Source organism: Poecilia reticulata, chromosome 3, assembly GCF_904066995.2.
Source record: "Poecilia reticulata chromosome 3, P_reticulata-male-v2, whole genome shotgun sequence".
In the NCBI taxonomy this organism is placed as follows: Eukaryota; Metazoa; Chordata; class Actinopteri; order Cyprinodontiformes; family Poeciliidae; genus Poecilia; species Poecilia reticulata.
The window spans coordinates 24,996,225-25,018,490 of record NC_088832.1 but is presented as its reverse complement, the minus strand read 5'-3'; the positions used below and the strand labels follow the sequence as shown (position 1 = coordinate 25,018,490).

At 38.4% G+C, this 22,266-nt stretch overlaps 1 protein-coding gene across 2 annotated transcripts in view; it reads right to left on the bottom strand.

Annotated features, from left to right (window-relative positions):
* Window positions 1–22,266, bottom strand: part of mdga1 (MAM domain containing glycosylphosphatidylinositol anchor 1) — a 176,014-nt gene that overhangs the window by 108,468 nt on the left and 45,280 nt on the right. For both annotated transcript variants that reach the window (XM_081605316.1, XM_081605317.1), the window contains exon 3: window positions 11,895–12,034. In XM_081605316.1, coding sequence (XP_081461442.1) covers window positions 11,895–12,034 — 140 coding nt within the window. The remainder of the gene's footprint in view (window positions 1–11,894; window positions 12,035–22,266) is intronic.

Sequence of the window (22,266 nt, the reverse complement as noted above, 5' to 3'; positions counted from 1 at the left end):
ATATAATTTTACTAACTCTTTTCTTGATGTAACGCCAGTGGAGTTTACACTACAGCGCTATATCCATCCAGCTGGCTCACTTGCCATGAAAAGTCTTAAGATGGTAATCCTGTTATTGGGGAATACTACTTGGCATGGATGCAGACCCACAAACACACATGGCTGCCCTAGGATAAACACAAATGCGTGCACAACACAAGAAGCACAAGATCTAAGCAGAAATGTGCAAGAGCAAAGGAAGAAATAAGCAGAAATCACAACAAAAGTGACAAAACAGCTGAATCCTGCAGGCTGATGATGGCAGCTCAAAGTGATAAATACTCTGATGTAATCAGTGCTGTCTTACTTTTCAAACAAAGAATACAATAAAATACTTAATGTGACAATGTGAAGATGACATGCAGTATACTGTGAGACAAAAAGCACTGCAGCACAGAAATATCGGTTTTAATTATCTGTCACTTGAAAGCAGCGAGGGAGTGAGAAAACTGGGTATCGGAGTGAAACGCAAAACTCGATGCTTTAAAAATAAGTGAGGGGAGTAGTTAACAAAAACTATTTCAAGCATCACAGCTTATATGGTTATTTTTCAATGCATTGCACATAAATATGTGAGCTTTTTTTTCTCTTCTTGACGGGGAATGGAAATTGTAGTAGAGAAGAAAAATCAGGACCAACTTCAGAGAAAAGGAAGAAGGTGGTAGGAAGAACAAAAGACAGAAAAGGGGAATAAAGAAAACCGCAGGAAAGACATAAATGTTGAAAACAGAATACTATAAGAGAGGTAAGGAGCCAAACAATATAGAATCGAAAGAGTGATGAAGAGTGGGAAAAGAACTGACAGGAAAGAAAAATGTGCTTAGATGAATTTTTAGCCATAATGTCACTAAGACATCATTTTCAATATATGATCTGCAGGTATTAATGCATTTTCTGCATAAATCTCCCTATGAAATACACTCTATCAATCCACGGCGTAGAGAGATTTCACAGTGAAAAAAAAAGAGAGACTCATTGATATTGAACACACCATCCCTATGTCTCGGGCAAAACAAATGCTTTTATCAGACGTTTTGACTGAGGCAGTCATAAAATTACAGGAACTGAAGCTGATTACACATTACCAATAAGTGTAATTTTATAGCTAAAACAAAAAGACAAAATATTAACCATCAAAAACCACAAAGCATAAAGAAAAAATATCTTTTTTAAATACATGCATTTCACTAAGAGAGAGAGAGAGAAAATTTCAAACAGATCTAAGATGAGGATTTTCTTCATTTGTGGCTGACCAAGGTTTGAGTCGGAGCAGAGAACATGGCGACAGACAGCATCAGCAAATCCACACGGCTCTCTTTACCATGCAGACAGTCACGAGGTGCGGTGTCAGCTGCTACCGTACACAATCCGCCCATGTTGGATGACTGCAAGTTAGTTGTAATGAGCACTGGATAATTAGCACAAGCAAGGCTTAGCATGGCGAAATTGGACCTCTTGCCACTCGCCTTTAATTATGTGCAAGCAGATGATGTCATTGCTTGGCAGTAGGACATTGCACGGTTGCTGAAAAAGGAGAAATTACAACTAGGTTGATCCATGAGAGAAAAGTGCTACCTAGAAATGTAAATGAAGGTTAAAAATACATGGAAAAAAAGGAAACATATTTCTACAGTTACCCAATTTCTGGGCTTCCTCTTGAGTGTTTTTATGACGTGTGTGCCAAAAATAATCTTGGGCTTTTAATTTCTCTATGAAGTTCAGTTGTATAAAAGTATGTACATCCTGTTTATCTGTTGCCATGCTTGTTCTGTTGTATATTTTTTTTTTCCATATTCTTAGTTTAAAACGAGAATTGAAATAAATGTGACACCGGTTCAAACAGTCACTTATCTGACGTCAAGGAGGATTTCATAAATATGAAATCTATGGCAAATTGCTAGTCTCTGGTACATGTATGTGCACAACCCTGACATGTCTATAGCGACCGCATCCAATTATGAGTTCCTAATAAAAACCACAACATGAGAAGATAGAGGAATCATTTCATGTGTGTAAGATAGAGTTCACTGTGAAACTGATTCTGAAAGTTCTGAAACATATATGTTTTCTATAGTTGTTTGTTTAAAATACATTGCAAAATAAGGAGTCAAGAAAAAAAAACTGTCTTTTAATAATATGAGATGTTAAAATACATGCAATATATGCCTTAAAGTCGTGTCTGGACAATTCAACAAGGCTGCTCCTGTTTCTCTCTGTCACTTATATTGCAAGCACATAGATGCAGACACCAACACAGAACTTATTTTTATTAGTTTTAGCATTAGTAAGGGGTTACTCAATCAAGCACAGTGCGTTGCTACGGCAGCAGACACTGCAGAGACATTCAGATATACAGACGAAATGTACAGGACCAAACAACCAGGGACATCTCTCACACAGAAGTGTTTTATGATGAAAATGAATTTGATTTGGTCATTGTTTGGTCTCATGCTGTCAAGGGTGCTGATCTTCACTTTTATATATATATATATATATATATATATATATATATATATATATATATATATATATATATATATATATATATATATATATATATCTTTTGTTTAATAGGCATAGAATAATGAGCCATGCAGAAGCTTTATTGCCATTGGAAGCATTTCAGTGACTGAGGAAAGAAGTCAGTTTAACAGGACCAACTTTAAAAAAGATTCAAAGATGAAGATATTATGTTTCTTTAGTTTTCTAAACAAGTTATTTATGATCATGTTTTTAATTTTTTTTAACCGTTTGGGAAGATTTTGATTAGCTAAATACCGGAGCAGGATGAGAGCGGAAAGAAAGCTGGATTAAAGTTGTGTTATTATCTAAAATATTTAGAGTTTTTTTGTGTTTTTCAGATTCTTTCCTGAACTTAACCAAGTATTTCTGTGTACAGACCCAATCCAAATATAGAATTTTGTAGACTTAACTTGTGATTCTGAAAGTTAATCAAGCAGTGATTCCTCAAGCAAGCAAAACTGCAAACATTTATTTAATTGCTAGTTTTGAGGTCTTAAAAGAACGTCTCACTTCTGCAAATGATGAAAATGCTCATAAGCTAACTTTCAGTCATGATATTTACTGAGCTTGGCGTTAGTTATGCACTGTCACCAGAGATCAGAGTACCCTGTAAAATCAATTTTAAAGCTATTCCAGTAATTTTCTACATTAGGCTGAGATATTTGCATTGGAATTGAACTTTTTTCAGCACAAATGTACTGTCAAAAAGACATTTAAATCAAGCTCTCTTGGATCATTTGATCAATCCTGACCAGTTTTTAGCCAAGTATAGTTGATTCACATTGCAGGAGAATGCAACTTTGTTGAGATCTTGAGACAAATATTCAAATATATGGCGTTAATTGAATCACCTTTATCTCTTTTTCTGGAGAAATCTACCTTATTTGGTGTGAAATTGTGTAGTTCTCTTGTTACGCCTACTTTCTCCGTTCAGTGTCACTGTCACTCGGGGATTATCTGTAGCAGTAAGTCATCCGTGTGTAACTCTGCTGGATTTTCCTCAATTTGTCATTTTGAGCTGGAACAAGTTGCTCGCATGTCTACCATGAATTTACTATTTTTGTACTGACTTTAAAGTAATTCTTAGTTATTAAGGCAAACCTAAAGCTGAAAAGACTGAAAGTCATCTGTTATTTTAGGAACATTAGATCATTCTTAGTGTATAAACAATGAAAACACTGCAGTTTGCAAGCTATTCAAATGAATTAAAGCATTCATTGAGGCATCACTGTGGTGCAGTTGGCAGCACTGTTGCCTTGCAGTAAGATGGTCCTAAGTTTGAATCCCAGCTTGGGGTCTTTCTGCATGGAGTTTGAAGTTATTTTCCCATTTATGTGTCAATTCTCTCCTGATACTCTTGCTGTCCTCCATAATCCAAAAACATGACTGAAGTTAACTGGTGTCTATGTTGGGTGACCTATATTGAACCCCAGCTCTCGCCAAATTATAGACAGTTCTTTGAAAACTCTGTAAATGCAACAGCTCAAATATTAAATATAGTCATCAAACTAAACACACAGCAGTGATCATCAATGCTTATCAGTTTCTACTCCGTTTTTGTTGTCCATATCATGCCTTACAAATACACAAAGAACCACACCGATGTGCTCTTTCCTTCTCTCAAACACATCCACAAAAAGCCTGATGTTCCGAGGTTGTTGACAAAACATCTTTTCTTCTCCTGTTTTTCCTCCTTTGTTTGGTCTCAAAGACATCCTTCCTTTATGGCCAGTGCACAATAAAAACAAGCTAATGAATTTTCTTCCTTCATTTGAAAGTTTTAAAGAAATTCACAAACACCTTCGAAGAACCATCTCTTGAACTTCGATGCATCTTGATTTTACCCTAAGCCTCTTCTTAGTTCTGTCTTTCTTTCTGCTCGGGGGGATGGGGGGGGGTTGTCCAGCAGTGACCTTGTTTGTGTCTAAGCTGTGTTCCTGCTGAGTGCCTGTGCAGCCTCGTGGTGCCACCCGATCAGCCTCACTTTCAGCTTCACTATTGATCGCCCTTCACTCTTTCCTCAAGGACGGAAATCCAAACCCATATTCCAGACCGCAGCACTCGCCTCCCTCTCTTCAGTCCTCTCCCTTCCCCGCGTCTTCCCCTGGCCTCTCTACTTTTCCCAGCTGCAGCTTTCTCCACCGTTCGTTCCCCTGTATAGAATTTATCACACGAGTCTCAAGGTTGCAATGACCAGCAGACCCATGAATAAATAATAGGGAGGTAGGAATCACTTTCAGAAAAACCATTTACTCTCCTCTCTTGTGTTCTTGAAGAAGCCATGAGAGCGTGTGCATGGCCTACGTGTGGGAAGCAAAATTGGCTTTGTGGATGAGGGTATGGGCGCTTTGTTAGCTAAAGCCCAACTGTCCAGAAAGCTACTATGAGCAATACTTCAAGCACTTTATGACCCATCTCTAGCCATAGGATTTGTTGCATTGGCGAGTTGCAGTTTTTCTGCATTTTTTTCCTCATATCTCTAGCTCACTTCAAGAGGTTTCCAAATGCTTTAATCATAATTTGTAATACAAAGAATAAAAAGAGGACAATTGGTAAAAATGCAGATTCTGAATACGTTTACATTTGGCATGAAACAAATAAAAATCTAATGAGCATTTTGACTTCTTACCCAAACAAAGCAGTTTCTCACTAAAGTATCTTAGCCTTGAGAATGTTGTCACATTTTGTCTTGTAACAAATAAAATCTTCAATATATTATATAACAGGTTAGTGTGGGTCTATCCATTTCATGTTATGGATGGACCAACACTAAAGTCTTGCATAAGAATGAAGTGAAATAAAAACATAATACAATCTAAAAAATGTGGTTTATTAATTATTTTACTCAATACTTTGCAGAACCACATTTCAGCAATCTAAAATATATGCATGTATTGATCCGAGTCATTCTACTGTAGCTTCCACTTTATGTTTAGGCGGACCTGTTATGCAGCCATTAACTGGTTTTCTTTCAGAATTACAAAGTTTTAGCTCTATTCATAATCTCAATAGTCCTGTCCCACTTCTCTGTCCCCGCATGCCCACAGCATGACACTGCCAACACCATGTTTCTCAGTGGAAATTGATTATTTGAATTTAAATTGACTATTGTCTCATTTGATTAGAGCACTTTCTTCCATGTTTGCAGTTTCTCCCACGTGGCTTGTGCTGAACTTTAAATGGGATGACGCATGGCTACCTTCCAGCAATGGTTTTGTTCTTGAGACGTGTCCATAATATATTCGTTTACATGATTTATACTGTTAACTCCAAATTCATAATTATGGATGGTCTATATTTAAAATGTGTTCATTTCAGCCAGGAAGCTTAAATTTTCCGATTGGAGAGGATTGCGGGTGGCTCTCAAAAGATAATAAAACTATGTGGAAGGGTGAAATAATATTTTTAAAATTCTGTTTTTATTTACGTTTTATGTAATGCCGCATTGAAAAATATCTACATCTTTCTAAAATTCCTCCATAGTTACCAAGGCCCTCTGGGCAGCCTCCTCGATTCATAGCTGGTCCATGACTTTAGTTTAGATGAACAGATAGGTTTTTCACCTTTGACACTGTTTATATTTTTAAACAGTGTCAGTATGGTGGATGGAACTGTGTTCTGTCTGTGGTTTAAAGGTTTGGATATTGTAGCATGACCTATCCCTGTATTGAACTGTTCCATAATTGTATACCTGCCCTGTCTGATGTATTATTTGGTGGCCATGAAGCTGTTTGTTCACTTACAAACATCTTCTGACTTGATGTATGATTTGCTGTTAGTCAGCAAAGACAGAGCATTAAGGAAGCATGAAACACACAGAAAAACAAAACAAAACAGAAATAAACTCAACATGGACATAATCAGAACAAATGTGAGGATTGCCTAGAGAAACATATAGGAGAAACAGAGAAGATAGACATGAAGACTTTTGATTTAGGAGCAGTAAAGATGAAAAAGAGACAATATGAAGGTAAATTGAGCAACAAAGGCAGGAAGGAAGGAAGACAGAGAGAAATGATTGGATTTTTCTCCTCTCTGTATGGATAAAGGCGAGAGCTCTCTTTTCATTGCAGTCTGGCTCAGGCAAAGGTAAACAATCAGTCCTGATAAAGGATTGGATAAATCCTCAATCAGACTCATTTTCTGTAAAGCAGCTATTTATTGGTCTGGCCTGACCATGGCTAAATTGGATCCTCTTTTTGAGAGAATGAAAGAGAAGAGGAGAAAGACTGAATGAGATAAATCTTCATCATCGTGATATCGGAGGGTACAGATTTTGTTTTTTTGTTTTTTTATCCACCAAAAATGCAGCTTGAATGAAAGAAAAGAAAAGTGTGACATTTGTGTATTTAGTGGTATAGTCTAGAAAAATCAAGTGTCAATCAGAACCCATGAATCATATTCTTGTAATATCAAATAGACTCATTAAAATGGGGGACATGAGCAGCTCCTTTTCCAGAGAAAGAAAAAAGAAACTGAATTGCTAAGAAACTGCTTATCTGATTAATAAAATAAAAAACCCTACAGTCTTTACAGCAATGTTGTTCTTAAGCCAGGTGTGTTTACTAGGAAACTAAAATAATAACAATAAACCAAGTTGCAGAAGAAAGAGGTCAATGAGGGCAGTGAAATTTTGTGACAATAACTTCTTCTTCCCTTGTCATATCATTCGCACCGCAGTGAAACAGTCTTTGCCTTTTCCATTTAAAATCTTAAGATAAATGCTTCAGAAAACAGGTATGGCTTATAAGTCCTCTCACCAAACTATGTCTAAAAAAGTGAACTAGCACATCTTTTTTGGTAATGTTTAATCTACTTCTCATTTAGCAAAACTCTTATCCGTCGTGTTTAGAATAGTTTAAGCCAGCAGCATATTAGGGTAAGTGTTTGTAGACTGCAAATTCTCTCTCTTTCTACAGCAGCTATTCCAGCCACGTCTATTGAGCTAAATTTCAACACATTCTTAATTCAGCTGCAAATAATGGCACAATGGCCAAATACAGTTTTCCACGTTGCAATATTAATGCTTAAAATCTTAGCAGCACTTGAGCTTTAGCAGACTACTATTTTGCCAAAGACAGCAAGCAAACTTTACTCCATGCACTCAGAAAAACAACATGGACGTCTGAAACCACATTTCACATGGGGTTTGTTTATGTTTTTTTTCTTCTTCTTTTAGCTGTTGAGAAGCTTCTGGCAACTTTCAGATAATGTCACAGAATATATTCATCGAGAGGCCCCCTAAGGTTCCTTATTGGGATGTGTGCTATGTGTCAAATGAGAAGCGATGGGAGGGGTAAAAAGCATTAACAATAATTCAACATTTTTCTACAAAAACAAGCAAACAAAACAGATAAAACAGTGAAGAGCCTCAGCAGAGCGGTGCAATATAAGACGAGGTATGGAAAGCTGTAAACATGTTCAAGGAGACAGGAGGGTGACAAGGATCAGGTTATCGATGCAGCAAGTGGAATGCGGTGGAACCTCTGTGAGCCCAAAGGGACTCGCAGCAGAATGCTGCAGTGTGCTACTCAAGCAGAATGCGCTGGACAGAGGTCAGCACACTGTTTGCTTCTGCTGTCACCACGACGATATCCTGAATATAAAGACCACCGAGAAACACTACTCTCTTTGTAGACTTTATAAAAGATTGTTGTGACACCGACAGACACCAGAACTTGTGTAATTTTTGTTTGGGTTGAATAATAAAGATATGGACTAAACACTTTTTTTTTATTTTGTATGAGAACACTGTTCTGATATTGCTGTTTACACACACAATTTCGCTTGTCACATACATGAATGATTTAATTAAAGTATACCGCTTCAACGTCCCCCCTAGCGTCCCAAAGCAATAAGTTGCAGGAAAGTTTTCACTCCTGCAAACTCTTTGCAAGACCTCGTCTCTGCCTGCCTTTGTTTGTTATTGTCAGCCTTCATGCACATTTTCTCGCTGACAGACTTACACATGCACATGTCCGTTGCGAGCACCTGCCGGCACAAACTTTCACTCAGCCAGCGTCTCTTTGCCAGAGGCAGGGTAAGTCTCATATATATATATATATATATTTTACATTCTGACAATGTGACCACAGCAATCATTATTCAAAATATACACCCACCTCCGACCTAGAGAATAAGCAATCACTGACGCAATTTCCTACGTCTCTGAACTGCTCCAGGGAAATGGACTTGCATAGTATGTGTTATTTGCAGTGCGTCGTTGTATTGATTAATATTCCGGCACTCTGGGAAAATAAAAGTTTCAGAAAGTTCATTGTGTTTTTATAGGCAGATGCCTATAAATGTGATGATTAAATTGGGTTGTCAAGTGCAGGTCTGTATTTATCTTTTTTCTAAGTGTGCTAACAAAGATAACTCAAACAATAAAACTACCACCATTTTTAAAGGCGTATATATAAACATTAACTCAAGAAAATTAAGCAATTGTTTTGCATTACACATATTCATCTCCACACAAACATGCATATAAAATCTGAATTGTAGCCCCAAATCCATCTGCTTTCCTATGGCTTTACCATGCAGACCAAGGTGTGTGTGTGTGCGTGTGTGTGTGAGGATGTGTGCATGATCTTCCAGAGACAGATATGAAGTGAAATGATGTATCTGCGGAGGGCTTGTGTGTATCTGTGGGATTGTGTGAGGTGAGAAAAGCAGTCTTTCTCCCGGCTGCATGTCCACTAGCATCATATCAGCATGAATAAAACAGTCCCCGGGTCTAGGCCGTGTTTTTTTGGCATTTTGTGTTTACATGTAGTATGTAGACTGAATATTTTTTATGTCTGTTTGCACTGTGTCCATTTTAAACAGCTTTTCAACTGCTGAAGATGCAGCAGTTGAAGAAGATGAAGCTGGTGTGTTCATGTTTGTATGTTTCTATAGGTATGTTTACATTTGACATTACCTAATTGGTATTTATTTAGTATGTTTAAATGCTTATTAAAAATACACTGAACTAGCTAACCTCAGGGGAACATCTCAATGCATTTAAGTATTGAGATGTTTTCAAGATGAACCACTGAAGATCAGAATGTGAAACAAAGTGGATTTAAGTGATTTTGAATGTGTTGGTTCTTGACGGACTGATCTGAGCATTTCAGAAACTTGAGATGTCTTGTTTTTGTCAGATGCAGGAGGAGAATGAGCAGACTAGTTTGAGATCATAGGAAATCATCAGTATCTCTAATAACTACAACCAGGGTATGTCAAACATTGAACCAGATGGGCTGCAGGATCAGAGAGCTTCATCAGGTGGCACTCGTGTTAGCTTATTCAGGAAACTATGGCTTTAGTTGTCACAGAGTTGCTGAAACTAAACAAAAAGAGGCTGAAGAAATGTTCCAGGGTCTGATGAATCTTGGTTTTAGTTGTGATTGTCTGAATGTGGCATAAACAACATGAAAGCATGGATGGATCATGTCTTGTAGTGATAGACCAAGAGTGTTTGGGATACATTTTTTCACACTTTCGGACCTACTATGCATTGTTCAAAATGCCTAAGCCTATTGCTGCTGTGCCTGTCTGCCCCTGCATGACCCCAGTGTGCCCATCTTCTACTGCCGGCAGGATAATGCACCAGTTGAATTAATCTGAAACCGGTTTCTTGATCATGACAATGAGGTCAATGTACTCCAGTGGCCTCCACAGTCACTAGATCTCAATCCAATAAAACACCTCTGAGGTGTGGCGTAAGAGGAGATTCATATTATAAATGTGTTACCGACAAATTTTGCAGCAAGTGAATGATATAATCATGTCAGTACGAACCAAGATCTCTGAAGAATTTTTCAGTCACCTAGTTGAATCTACACTGCAAAAGACGGAGGCAGATTCAAAGGTAAAAGGCTGTCCAACCCAATACTGGAAGAGTGCACTTATTCACCCATGAGTGTGGAGTATAGCGATGTATAAAAACATGTTTTTTTCTGGGGTTTTTTAACTGACTGGATGTTCTCCAACACGTCCATATGGCCAAAGCTAAAAATGGACAGAGGACTGTTCACTGATGCAGAAATAGAATTCAAACCCTCGTTCTGATTTTCGACTCACGTTCATTCATTTGCTCTCATTATGTTCTTTTTCAGAAACCTTACTTCTGTGTGTTACATCAAGTTACAAGTAACAGCAGTGGTAGAGTTAACCTTGCTCAAGGCAAACGCTGTAATTCAATTCTTAACAGCACAGAGCGCATTTATCCAATGAGTTGTTTTGTGGAATTAAACCTGTGACCTTTAAGTCCGAAAGCACATTCTCTGCTCTGTTGCTCTTTCAACTCATGAAAGCCATTTGTTCGGCGCTAACCAAATACGGTGACAGTCCTGCTAACATGACAACAGACTGAGCGCAGAGCCAGGATTCATAATGGTTCAGCTGAAACTCCTAGGGCCGGGTTTGCACGGAGGTAATCTCTCTATATGGTGAGTGAAAGATGAGGCAGTGTGACTCAGCACAAACTGAACCTCTTTGACACCGTAAACACAAGTAATTACTCACAGGTACATCATGGCATGCTGGTAGCCAGTGGTTGGGCATTTCTAATCATAGAATGCCTTCGGCTTTCTCAAACACCAGCTTGTTTCGCCCCCTAAGTGCCTGGATGTAGCAGCCAAACCATCCAAACAAAGTTAAGTACTGCCAGATTTGCAAAGGTGCTCATGCATTCTAACAACATCAGCAACTTGATAAGACCTCCGGCTTTGCTATTTTTGAGTCTGAAAAATGGAACTACATGAAGAGTTGCAGGCTTGAATGCGAAACTCTGACAAGCCAGCAAACCTAGGAGATAGAAATTCCTAAATATTGAATTTCAAGAGGAAAGTGGGGATATGGGGGCTGATCAAAGCGGACTGAATATTCTGACTAGATGGAAGATGAATGGAAAAGAGATGTATGACTCTATCAACCACATTACCATCCATTTGGAAATAAAAGTCACCAGCTATCTTGAAAGTGATTACTTCACTCCAGTTCCCTGCAACGTTTTATGTAATTTCATACATAAAACAACACAGAGTTTTTATACATCAGCTGTCTAAACCATGGCATGAAATATTTTAACGTGTGTTATTTAAGCAAACACACTGAAAGCTTGCATCTTCTAAGCAGAACACTACAAAAATTATTTCATCTGTCCATCATTTTAGAGGGACTGGAGCACGTTAGATTGCTGACAGGCTATTTTTCAAAGACATCGTGATTTTGTCAGAATGCCTTTAAAGAAAGAGACTCCAAACTCCACTGCACACTCAGGGTAGAAAGGCATGAGCATAAACCTAAAGCTGCTCACACACACACAAAAAAAGTCAGCCTACCTGTGGTCGTGGGTGTCCTTTTACAATACACTGCAGCACCAACGTGTCTCCTTCTTTAATGGTGTAAATTCTCTCGCTTATGTTATCATCCTTGACGTTACATGCAGCACCGGAGTGCACAATCTGTGCATTAGCTGGAGCTGTGAACACACACACACACACACACGCAGACAGACACACAGACAGACACAGGCATGTAACCATGCAGACAAACAGAGAGAGAGAGAAAACACATTTAGTAAGAACAATCCCAGCAGCAAAAAGGTCATTCTTTGGAAGATGAGTGATACTAGAGCAAGTATTGATGACTCAGATAAATAAATATATCACATTACTCCTGTATCTGCATGAACAGAAGCCTTTCCAGAAATGCTAGAGTTATATCTGTATCAGTTTCTGATCTGGGATACTGATATTATTTGGAAAACTGAAACCTGGGACATCGTTAAAAGGTCAAAATGTAATTTTTTTTTTGACTTTGTAACTAGCTATATGTCACACGACAAAAATACCTAACAGGGACAAACATGCATATATTTGAATCATTTGGATATCTCATATATAAGATTGTATTAATCAGAATTTAACACACCAATAATCATTACTTCATTTAAGATTTTAAATAAAAACTAGTTTAGAATCATTGCTGCAATATCGTCTGACAAAAATGGATTCCCTCCTCTTTCAGCGTCTGATGGCAAAACATCGGCATCAAAACACAAAACAATTAGCATGAGACTCAAGTTCACAGGCGTGCCTTCCGGTGGGTCTCCCTCAATTTCCTGTCGCGTCCACCGACTCTCAGGCATGTTAATTATATCAGGGTTACAAACAATGAACGTCAAGGCCAAATATTGAGTCACCTTTAGAAAGACTGGCAGCATGAGTCACAAACAGGATTGGTAGCAAAAGATACTTCAAAAAAGTCTAAACATTCTCAGTCAGATTAGGTTAGAATGCTATGTTTAGTTTTTTATTTGCACAAATATTGCCTTACACTTTTATGTGGAACATATAAAAATAATGGTGACATGGACTGCTGTGAGTTTTAAGGTAGATTAGGGTTTGGAAAAAATAACATGCTTTCATGATATCAGGATATGGAAAAAAAATGGATAGTAAGAGCATATCTGTTGGCAAAATAACTTCAAATTATATGTTTTACAGTATTAAGACCACATATAGAGTTCACTTAATTTTTCTTTTACTTCAATAAGCATAACAAACCCAATATTGTAGCAAGATATTAGTAGAGAAGGCTCAAATCTGCAACTCTGATGGCCTGAAACATTTAGATGTCTAACTTCTTCTACAAACTGAATCAAATATTTATAAAAACCACTCTGTTTGCATACCGAGGCCGTAAATTAGTCATTTGATCGTGATGCGTCGAACCCGTGATGCATCTGAAAGTTGCAGGATACCAGCAGCTGAACTCTGGAGTTTAGAGACCATGTTTTATTCAGGCTACCTGCTCAGGTGGTCAATCTGTCAGCTGATTGACAGGTACACTGCTCACTGCCTGCTACTGTAACTTTAAAACAGATTTGGATTGATAAGAGTGAAAGGTGGAGCGCCTTCAGTTTCCACTGCATGATGAGAGTTTTTCACAGTAAAGATTATTTCCATGATGACATTTTCCTGACTTGTTAGTGAGAAAGAAAATGTAGTAGCCTTCTTCTGGTAATATAATTGTTTAGGAGTTTAAAGATTTAAACCGTATAATTTAAAGTATGTGATTTAAAATCTGGAACTTTTATAAACTTGGTAGCTTCATACAGAGGGGATGTTGCTGTAAGGATGTCAGGCTGTTTGAGTTTGGTTTTGGGGTTTGACATTTTTTGTCTTCCTTAGCTTTTTCTGTTAGTTCTGCCTCGTTTCCATTTCCTCTTCTGTTCTTCTTTAGTGATTCTAGTTATGTTTATTTATTGTTTCTAGTTGCTCTCAGTTCCTGTAGTTTATGTTTCTCTTGCTGGTTTCCTTCTTGTGTATTTTTGTTTTTTGTTCTCACTCCCTGTTTCTCCATGCATCTTTGTAAGTTTTTGTTCTTATATTTTTATTAAAGTCATCACCAACTTTTCAAAGCCTCTGTCATCTGCATTTGGGTCCACCTAAAAACTACACATCATGACAGCTGTGAAGATTATAGCTCCACTAGGTCGACCGGCTTTCTTCAAATCTTTTTACCAAATTGAATAATAAACTGAGCTTCACTACACTGTTTAAAAGCTTTGATTGAAATGACTCTGAATCTGTTGACATGACTAGATTTAAATGATGACAATCATTGCGAATAGGTACTAAATAAGCAGAACTGAACTGAACAGAACTGATACCAATAACCCGCACAGGACAGATGAAAACAAGCCCTAAACATTTCAGTGAATGAAAAAGTTAATTATGTTCAGCTTTCGAACAACAGACGCTAACTGTTCAGAATAAGACACACTTCCTGGTCTTTCATTTAAAGCAGACATGTCTTGCAAAGTCCACTTTTTTAGCCTGTGAATAATTTTTTTTGTGTAATTTGAGTACCTAGGAGTGAAAAAATGTAAATTAATTTTCTCCTGGTGGTGCATACATATCTTTATATTCACTTTGGGTCATATTTTTCAGTTTGTTAAGTTTTTCTCTACTCATTCTTACATTTTCTTGTCGATTACGTCTTTGGAACTGATAAACTAGCTCAAGGACCTCCACTTAATCAGTTTTGTGAATCCCTCATGTTTTTTTTATCACAGCTATTTTGCAGCCCAAGTTCAGTTATGCCAATCTAGCAATAGACAAGTCAAAGTTTTTGGTTCTAGCTTGTATTAACCCCCAAGATTCCTAACCTTACCCCTTGGCATCAGAGCCTCTTCAAAGCGTCTGGTTAAATTTTAGTTTTCTCTGAAATGTACCCAAGTATGTGGGGAAAGTAGCCCTAGCTTGAGTGAAGCACTGAAGGACGACTCCTTCAGCGACCTCCGCCATGTGTCAGCGGGATTTTACAAAATATTTCATCTGATTGAGGGGTCAATTCCATCTCTCTATGGAAACGATGTACACAGCAAAGCAGTAAGCTCCAAAGAACGCTAAAATGACAAAAAAGTATTTCAGACACAAATTTGCTCGTTGATAATGACGTTCTGGCCATTGGTTTGATAGCGGTATCATTCAGCCTTCCCCTTCTGTTAGCACTGTGTGCTAACTTTCAGCTGCCCTCCTTGAGGATATAAATGTACTACATATTTTGGACATAATTATTTGGGTTTGTTTTTGCCATTTACGTCTTGGCGAACACATGATCCAAATGCATTCAGTGACGTTCTTGATGCTCACATTATCTAACTCCTCATATTGTGGTAGCATTAATATTTTAATATGTAGCTAACACGGATGGAGAGGGTATAAATACAGTAACATTGCACTGCATTCATTTGAATGTGTGGTTCTGCAGGTTCGTCATCTTCATTGTCCTGTTCTGGGTCAGACTCTGGCTGGACTGACAAGTCTTCCGTTGTTGGCATCTTTTATAAACTCTGGGATGAAAGTTTCTCTTCCAGTAGATAACTGTATGGCTGCCGTCAAACTACAAAAATGGCCAAACGGGGAAACGTAAGAGAGAGATCTGTGGAGCTACAATAACGATAAATTCAGACCAGCGCATTGCAGTTCTGCTTTATATAGACCATGAGTGAATGACTTGCATGTAAAAAGGAAGGATTTAAAAGCATGATATTTCCACTTTAAATGCTATTTTTATAAGAATACTTTTAGAATACCGAGATTTGCACCTGAAAAAAATAAATGAAAAAGTTCCTTTCGAAACATTCCCATTAATTAAGGCCACTTTCACATCTAACCGACTTATGCAAGAATCAGAGCCAAACACAAAAGAAACATGTTATCTCACTCGTCTTATTGATCCCCCAAGTAAATTGCTTTTCCACACAAAGTCTGCTTTACATGTGGGAAAACAATCATCAGTCACAACTGGTGCAGAAACAACGGATGAAAGATGCATTATGGGAGCTCCCTGCTTTGCAACAACTCCAGTGTCAGCGTCTTCTTGGTGCTGACCCTTCTGGAGGGCTGGCTTGCGTGCAAGTAGCCTCAGATGGCTTATGATGAAGGGAGACAGGAGGGAGGAGGGGAGGGACAGAGATGGAGCAGGAGAAGCAGCGGGCGAGGACAAAGAGGCTAGAGAGGAGTGTGAAGCCCCAGAGAGAAGCATGAGGGACGGGGCAGCATGATGATGTGATTAGCATCGATTCGCAGCGAGAACAAATCTTCACCACACTCTACAACTGTTATCATTGAGCGGACAGAAAGTGGGTGGCTTGTTTACATTAAACTTTAGCTGGTCTGCACACATAACAATGGCTGGAAGCGCAAACAAGGTTCAGGATTAAAGGGGGGAATCCTTGGCTCTCTAAAGGTTATCCATCTCTTGTGTAATAAACTGGAGGGCTGGAGTAAACCATGTACGTCCACCTGCTTTTGCACATTCTCAAAAATATCTTGCCTTCACAACAATGGGAAAACTGAAGTCTTAGAAATGTTACAGCAGGCTGTGCATTTAGGTGATAAATGAAAGATACGTTTAGTTCAATGTCATGAATAATTTTCACAGAAAAAGCAAAGTTACATTTATATTTTACTTTAGATGGTGGAGTTGTTTTATGCACGCTCAAGTAAACAAGATTGGGCCAACTGATTAAAAATTTTAGACATCAAATGTGACAATAAATTCAGAAACGTAACTGAGGGTAGTAATAAGATGATCAAACTGTTTTTTTTTTTTAATTAAAAGTTCAGTGGCTATTTTCCAAACACTGTGTATTCAGGGACTTGAGACATGTGAGGCTCACATTAAAAGATCCATTAAAATTGAAAAAGCTTGATATCATCATTGCATTGATCTCTATATTAAATCTACTATAAATTAAGTCAAGTTTACTTGCATATCATGTTTCAACACTTCAGTTCAAAATGCTTCATGCCCTGAATGAAATTACTCTTTAATTTCAGGTTAAATAAGCATCTCCAAACCAGATACTAATTTTAGTATCATCAGCCCATCTGCAGTGTAATGTACTACGTCTTTATATTGCGTACATTATGACATCCACTTTTCATTTACTGGAAATCCACATAAACAATGGAAAAGTGATTCTGGTCTAACTTTTTTCTTCTATAGTGTTGGTTCCACCCAAGGTGATAAGCCGAACTAATTATAAAAATAAATGCTACATCTAACAATAAAGCTTCTCTTTATGGTCTAATAACTACAGTGTTTATAGTCTGGCTGAAAACAGAAACATTTTCTCTGATGCTCAATATTTATGATCTGCGCTTCATTCTGTAACACTATAGTTAAGGAGAAGAAATATGCTGAACAGCACACTTCCAGATTCAACAGGAAATTCAGAACCAGCAAACCAAGCTTTTGCACTGTGCTCACACCTGCTCCACATATTGTGGTTTGATATGCGCTATGTTTGTGGTCTATGTCTCACATTCAAGAAAAAAATCCCTGCATCATGCCACAAGCTACAACGGTACAACCCTTGGCACTCAAAGTGTTTTGTGAACCCAAGATTCCAGCAGGGAGAACATGTTACATGAATTATGCACAATGTGATGTTTGCAACACGTCTGTAAAAAGATGGATCTAGAGATGCATCTTTTCTATTAGAGTACAAATTTTACTCTGAAACATCATGGAGAAATTAGAGCAGCAGCTGTTGAAAACCAGAGCGAAGAGAGGGAGAGCTGGGAGAGAAAAAAAATTCAGAGTAAATCTGGAACAAATCCACCAAAACCAGTCCAAGACGAGTAGAGTGAAAGAAGAAATAATAATTTAGAAATGTGTATCAAACTAGATTATAGTTGCTCTGATGTCATTTTGACATCCCTAATGCAGCTACAAAGAAAAGCAACAAGAAAAAAAAGAATAAAAGTCGTTCTAAATTCTGAATTATTTTGAGGGGATGGAGTTTCTTCAATAACCAGTCTTACGTTTTTGAAGTAAAGTTAGTGCAATTATCAGCAATTTGTATCTGGTCTGGGGAAGACTGAGCTGAACATTCTCAGTTTGATAAAACAGACATTTCTTCTGACAGGACAGTTAAGCTAACAGATAGAGCGAGGCCAGTAACCCAGCAGATTTCTGCCATCTTAAAATAGCTTTCAGAGGCAGGAAAAGTGAGCGATAAACAACAGTTAAACCAAAAATAATGCTTTCCTGCACAGACATCTCTATGCTGTAGTCATTCAATTGTCTATTTCTGTCAGAAAAACAATTGAGAGAAGCTCACGAGCAATAACGCAGCTCAGCACTACATCACACAACTGAAGCCAGCTCTCCAGAATGACTCCGTCTCAGCATCATTATGTATTTACATTTTAAAGACAATCCATGAAAGCTTAAGTTTAAAGTCGGAGGCTTACCATTGTGAGTTTCTGCTTGTGAACTTCACAGAATTGCACAAGAAAATATCTTAATGTAATGGAAAAGTCCATTAAAAGAAAAGTCAGTCAGTTACTCCTTCAGTGTTTCCATGATCCATTCAAAGACATTTTTATTCTTCCCACCATGGCAACAACTCACATCATGCAAAAACACTCATCGGCTCTCTGGTATCTTTTCCACTGTGCAGGTCTTTCATAAGGTCACTTAGTGTTGCCTTTTAGATTTCCAAAGTAAATTTGAAAAAATAAATTTCAGCGATTGTCAACGCTCCTGTGCAAAATATATGAGATTAATAACCTAAAGTGATTAGATTTGTGCTGTTGAATACAAAACATCCAGTCAAATGGCAGTCTGATTTTTTTTTAGTAAATGCTCTGCTTATAATCAAACACTTATTCACCACATGCAAAAAAGCTGTTGCTATAATTGGAGGCTTTATATCGGACACTCAGTGAAGCAGTCGGGGGTTAAGAGGCTTGCTGCAGGGCACACTGACGGCAGTTGCCGTAGGAAGGAAACTCATGCCTAATTCATCCTCCTCCTTAACCCTCTAGATTGGTTTTCTACTTAGCTTTCTCATCAGTTAACTGGTTGGCCCAGTAACGAAATTCGCTAGCCTGGAGCTTAGCTAGTGCAAATGTTCATCCATCAGCTACAAAATAAAGGATCTGTGGAAATAAAATGCTCTTAAACACAAAGGTTTCATAAATGTGCTACACCTGCCTAGAAAGACTGAAAGCTAATGTTAATGGTGAATAATTGTATCGATAGAACTTGTTGGCGTTTCTGCATTAGTTTTTCTCTCTGAAGAGGGAGGGAGGTCGGGCAGAGCGGCTTCTCTGCCAGATCTCGCCTCCGGCTGCATGGCTGCTTCGACTGTCTGATCGACTGAGAAGAGATAGACTGCCAGAGAGGTAAGAAAGAAAGGAGAGAGGAAAGGGGAAAAAATGAGATAGGGAATGCATATGTTGAAAGAGATGGAGAGAAAAGAAAAGTGAAGGAAGATAAGATTAGGAAGTAATACAACTGTAAAGGCAAGGCAGAGTAAGAAAACAAGCAAACCAGGAAGAGGACAAAGTGAAGTAAGGTGGAAGTTTTCTGAGAATGAGCAAAATGTCAGGAAAAAGACAGTGTGAAAAATAATTGGGAGTAAATAACACCCAAAATGGGAAACAGACAAAGAAAAGCTCTCAATTCGATTAAAGAACACTTAGCGATGAAAGATGAAACAAGGGCAAAGAAAGTAGAGACAAAGTAGAGATATGTGGCAACTGAGTAATTGCAGGATTGATAATCACTGACTGAGATGAGTAGCAAAGGACTGAGAAAGGGTGAGAAATCTGAAACCCTGTCAGCCATTATTCTCTGACTTATCCCTGTACGCCACTGGATGTGTGTGCTCTGAGGTTTTCTTCTATTTCAGCAGCTTTGTGTCACAACAGAGCGATTCAGAAGGAGACCGTGTCGACTGCATAAATCTATAGGGAGCATGGGTGGGATCGCATATTTTCTGTCGTACCTAATAACACTTTGAACTCTTTTATTTGTAAAAATATAGTGCTTATTGTTTTCACCTCTTTAATATCTTGACATTTTATTGTAAAGAGTTAAATTCTTCCTACATGTTAACTTTTGACCACAGGTGCTTTTATCCGATATATGCAGGGTTTTTGTTTCTGGGTGTTGATTTGATTTTCTGTGAAGTTTCTTTATTTCTCTGTCACAAGTTGATCTTTCTGCAAGCATATGCCCTTTTTTTCCCACCAGTTCAAAAAAACTTCAAAAAGCTTTTCACATGCTGTGCAGCATGTAAGTTGTAATCATTAAGCATTGTGAAGATTTAAGTGCATCACGTCCATCATATAGAGCCGGCTTCTTCAAATCCAGGCTTGCTACTTTTTAGACGTGTCTCTGCTTTAACACACCTGAGTCAAATAATGATGTAATTAGCTGGACTAGATAACTTGGCTGCACCAAGCAGGTAATTCAGCCAGTTCATACGAGCGCGTTGGACCAAGGATACATCTAAAGGTTGTAGGAGAGCGAACCTTGAGGCCGGGATCTGAAGACCCCAGATCTACTTGGTCTACTTAAAAATGTAGCAAATATGCAGACCAAGACTCCCTTTTAAAAAATGCTGAGGATTGTTTGAGTGAATGTACATTAGCACAAAAAGAATTCTAAATGAATATGGATCAGAAAGTGTTTACCTGTAAGTAACTACAGGTCACTCAGGCATTAAACAAAGACAAGAAACACATCATAAACATATAATCTTCATTATTTATTCAATGTTACTGAAATTGTTGCTGAAATTGTGCTATATAAATAAAATTACCGTATTTTCCGCACTATAAGGCGCACCTAAAACCTTCAATTTCCTCAAAAACCGACAGTGCGCCTTATAATCCGGTGCGCCTTATATATGGACCAATATTGAGAGACAACAGGTCTAGCAACTACGGTAAGCAGCCGCCGACTTCATTTTCGCCCGTAGAAGAAGAAGAGCGCGGTGCATGCTGGGATAGTTGTCAGAATGCTGGTTTGTATTCTATTAATAAAGTTTGACTGACCTATCTACCTACCAACCTGATAATCAGGTCGTCTGCAGGTCATGTAGCACCAAGTTCTCCACAAACATGCTGTGCGCGAACGGAGAAGGGTGACCATCGTCCGGCCACGCCCCGGCCCAGTCGCAGAAGGCTCTCCTCGCAGACCGAGTCGGACTGTTTTGTTGACATTCCCTTTAGTGCAGCTCCATCTAGTGGATGCATAACGTAACTCCAGCCTCTACTGTAGCGTCTATTCTATGCGCCTTATAATGCGGTGCGCCTTATATATGAAAAAAGTTTTAAAATAGGCCATTCATTTTGAAGGTGTGTCTTATAATCTGTTGCGCCTTATAGGGCGGAAAATACGGTACCTTATATTTAATATGAAATAGTCATCTTAAATAATATATTACGATACAAAAAAAAAAAGAAAAGTCTGTGAGGCTCCTACTGAACAAGCAAAACAAGTTCTAACACAATCACAACATTCAAACTCAAAAGTACATTAATTCAGTTAGTTAGGAAAGAGATCATCCGTCAAAAAGAGGCTCTGCTTTGACATTAATCTATCCGCCTTCGATGTTTCATTGATCAAAACCGTTGAGGGGTTTGCTGATTGCAAGAGTTGCCTGAACATTAATGGAAACTTTTCGGAAGACATTCAACACACATTAGTTTGTAAGTGAAACATAACTATTGGCAAATGTCCCGTCTGATTAATTGATTTGTCACAGCCTGCCATGTTTGTTTTTGTTCAAGGGACAGGACATCTCTCACTAAAACTAATGATGAGAAGGGAGAGTCGGTGTCAAACCGCACTGACAGCTGTGACAGAGTGGTGAGCAGCGGGTGTGAGATTGTCACTGAAGGAGTGCGTGCGTGCGTGTGTGTGTGTGAGTGTGTGAGCACTTCTCAGATGTAAGTGTGCATACATATATGTCAGTTTGTGAGTGAGCGAAAGTGTGTGTGTGTGTTGTCTTGTACATTCCACCATATCTTGCCAGAAGAATTCCTTAGAAGGTCACGGATCCTGTTGAACATGAGGAGCGTGATTGATATGCGTAGTTACTTTGTGGGAGCTGCTCATGCATGCAGATGAGCTCTGTCTCAATTCACTTCATTCACAAGAGACTGTTTATTTGCTTTGCCTCATCCTCTGCCATCGTACGCAGAGGGGAGAGGGAAAAAGAGAAGAAAGTTAGCGGAGATGTAGAAGAGCTGATAATGGCTATCTGAGATAACAATGTTTATGATTATTAACAGCAATAAAAGAGGGCTTTTATTTCAGCCAGAGATACAACACACACACACACACGCACACACACACACACACACACAGACACCGGCAGACTCGCATCGCCTC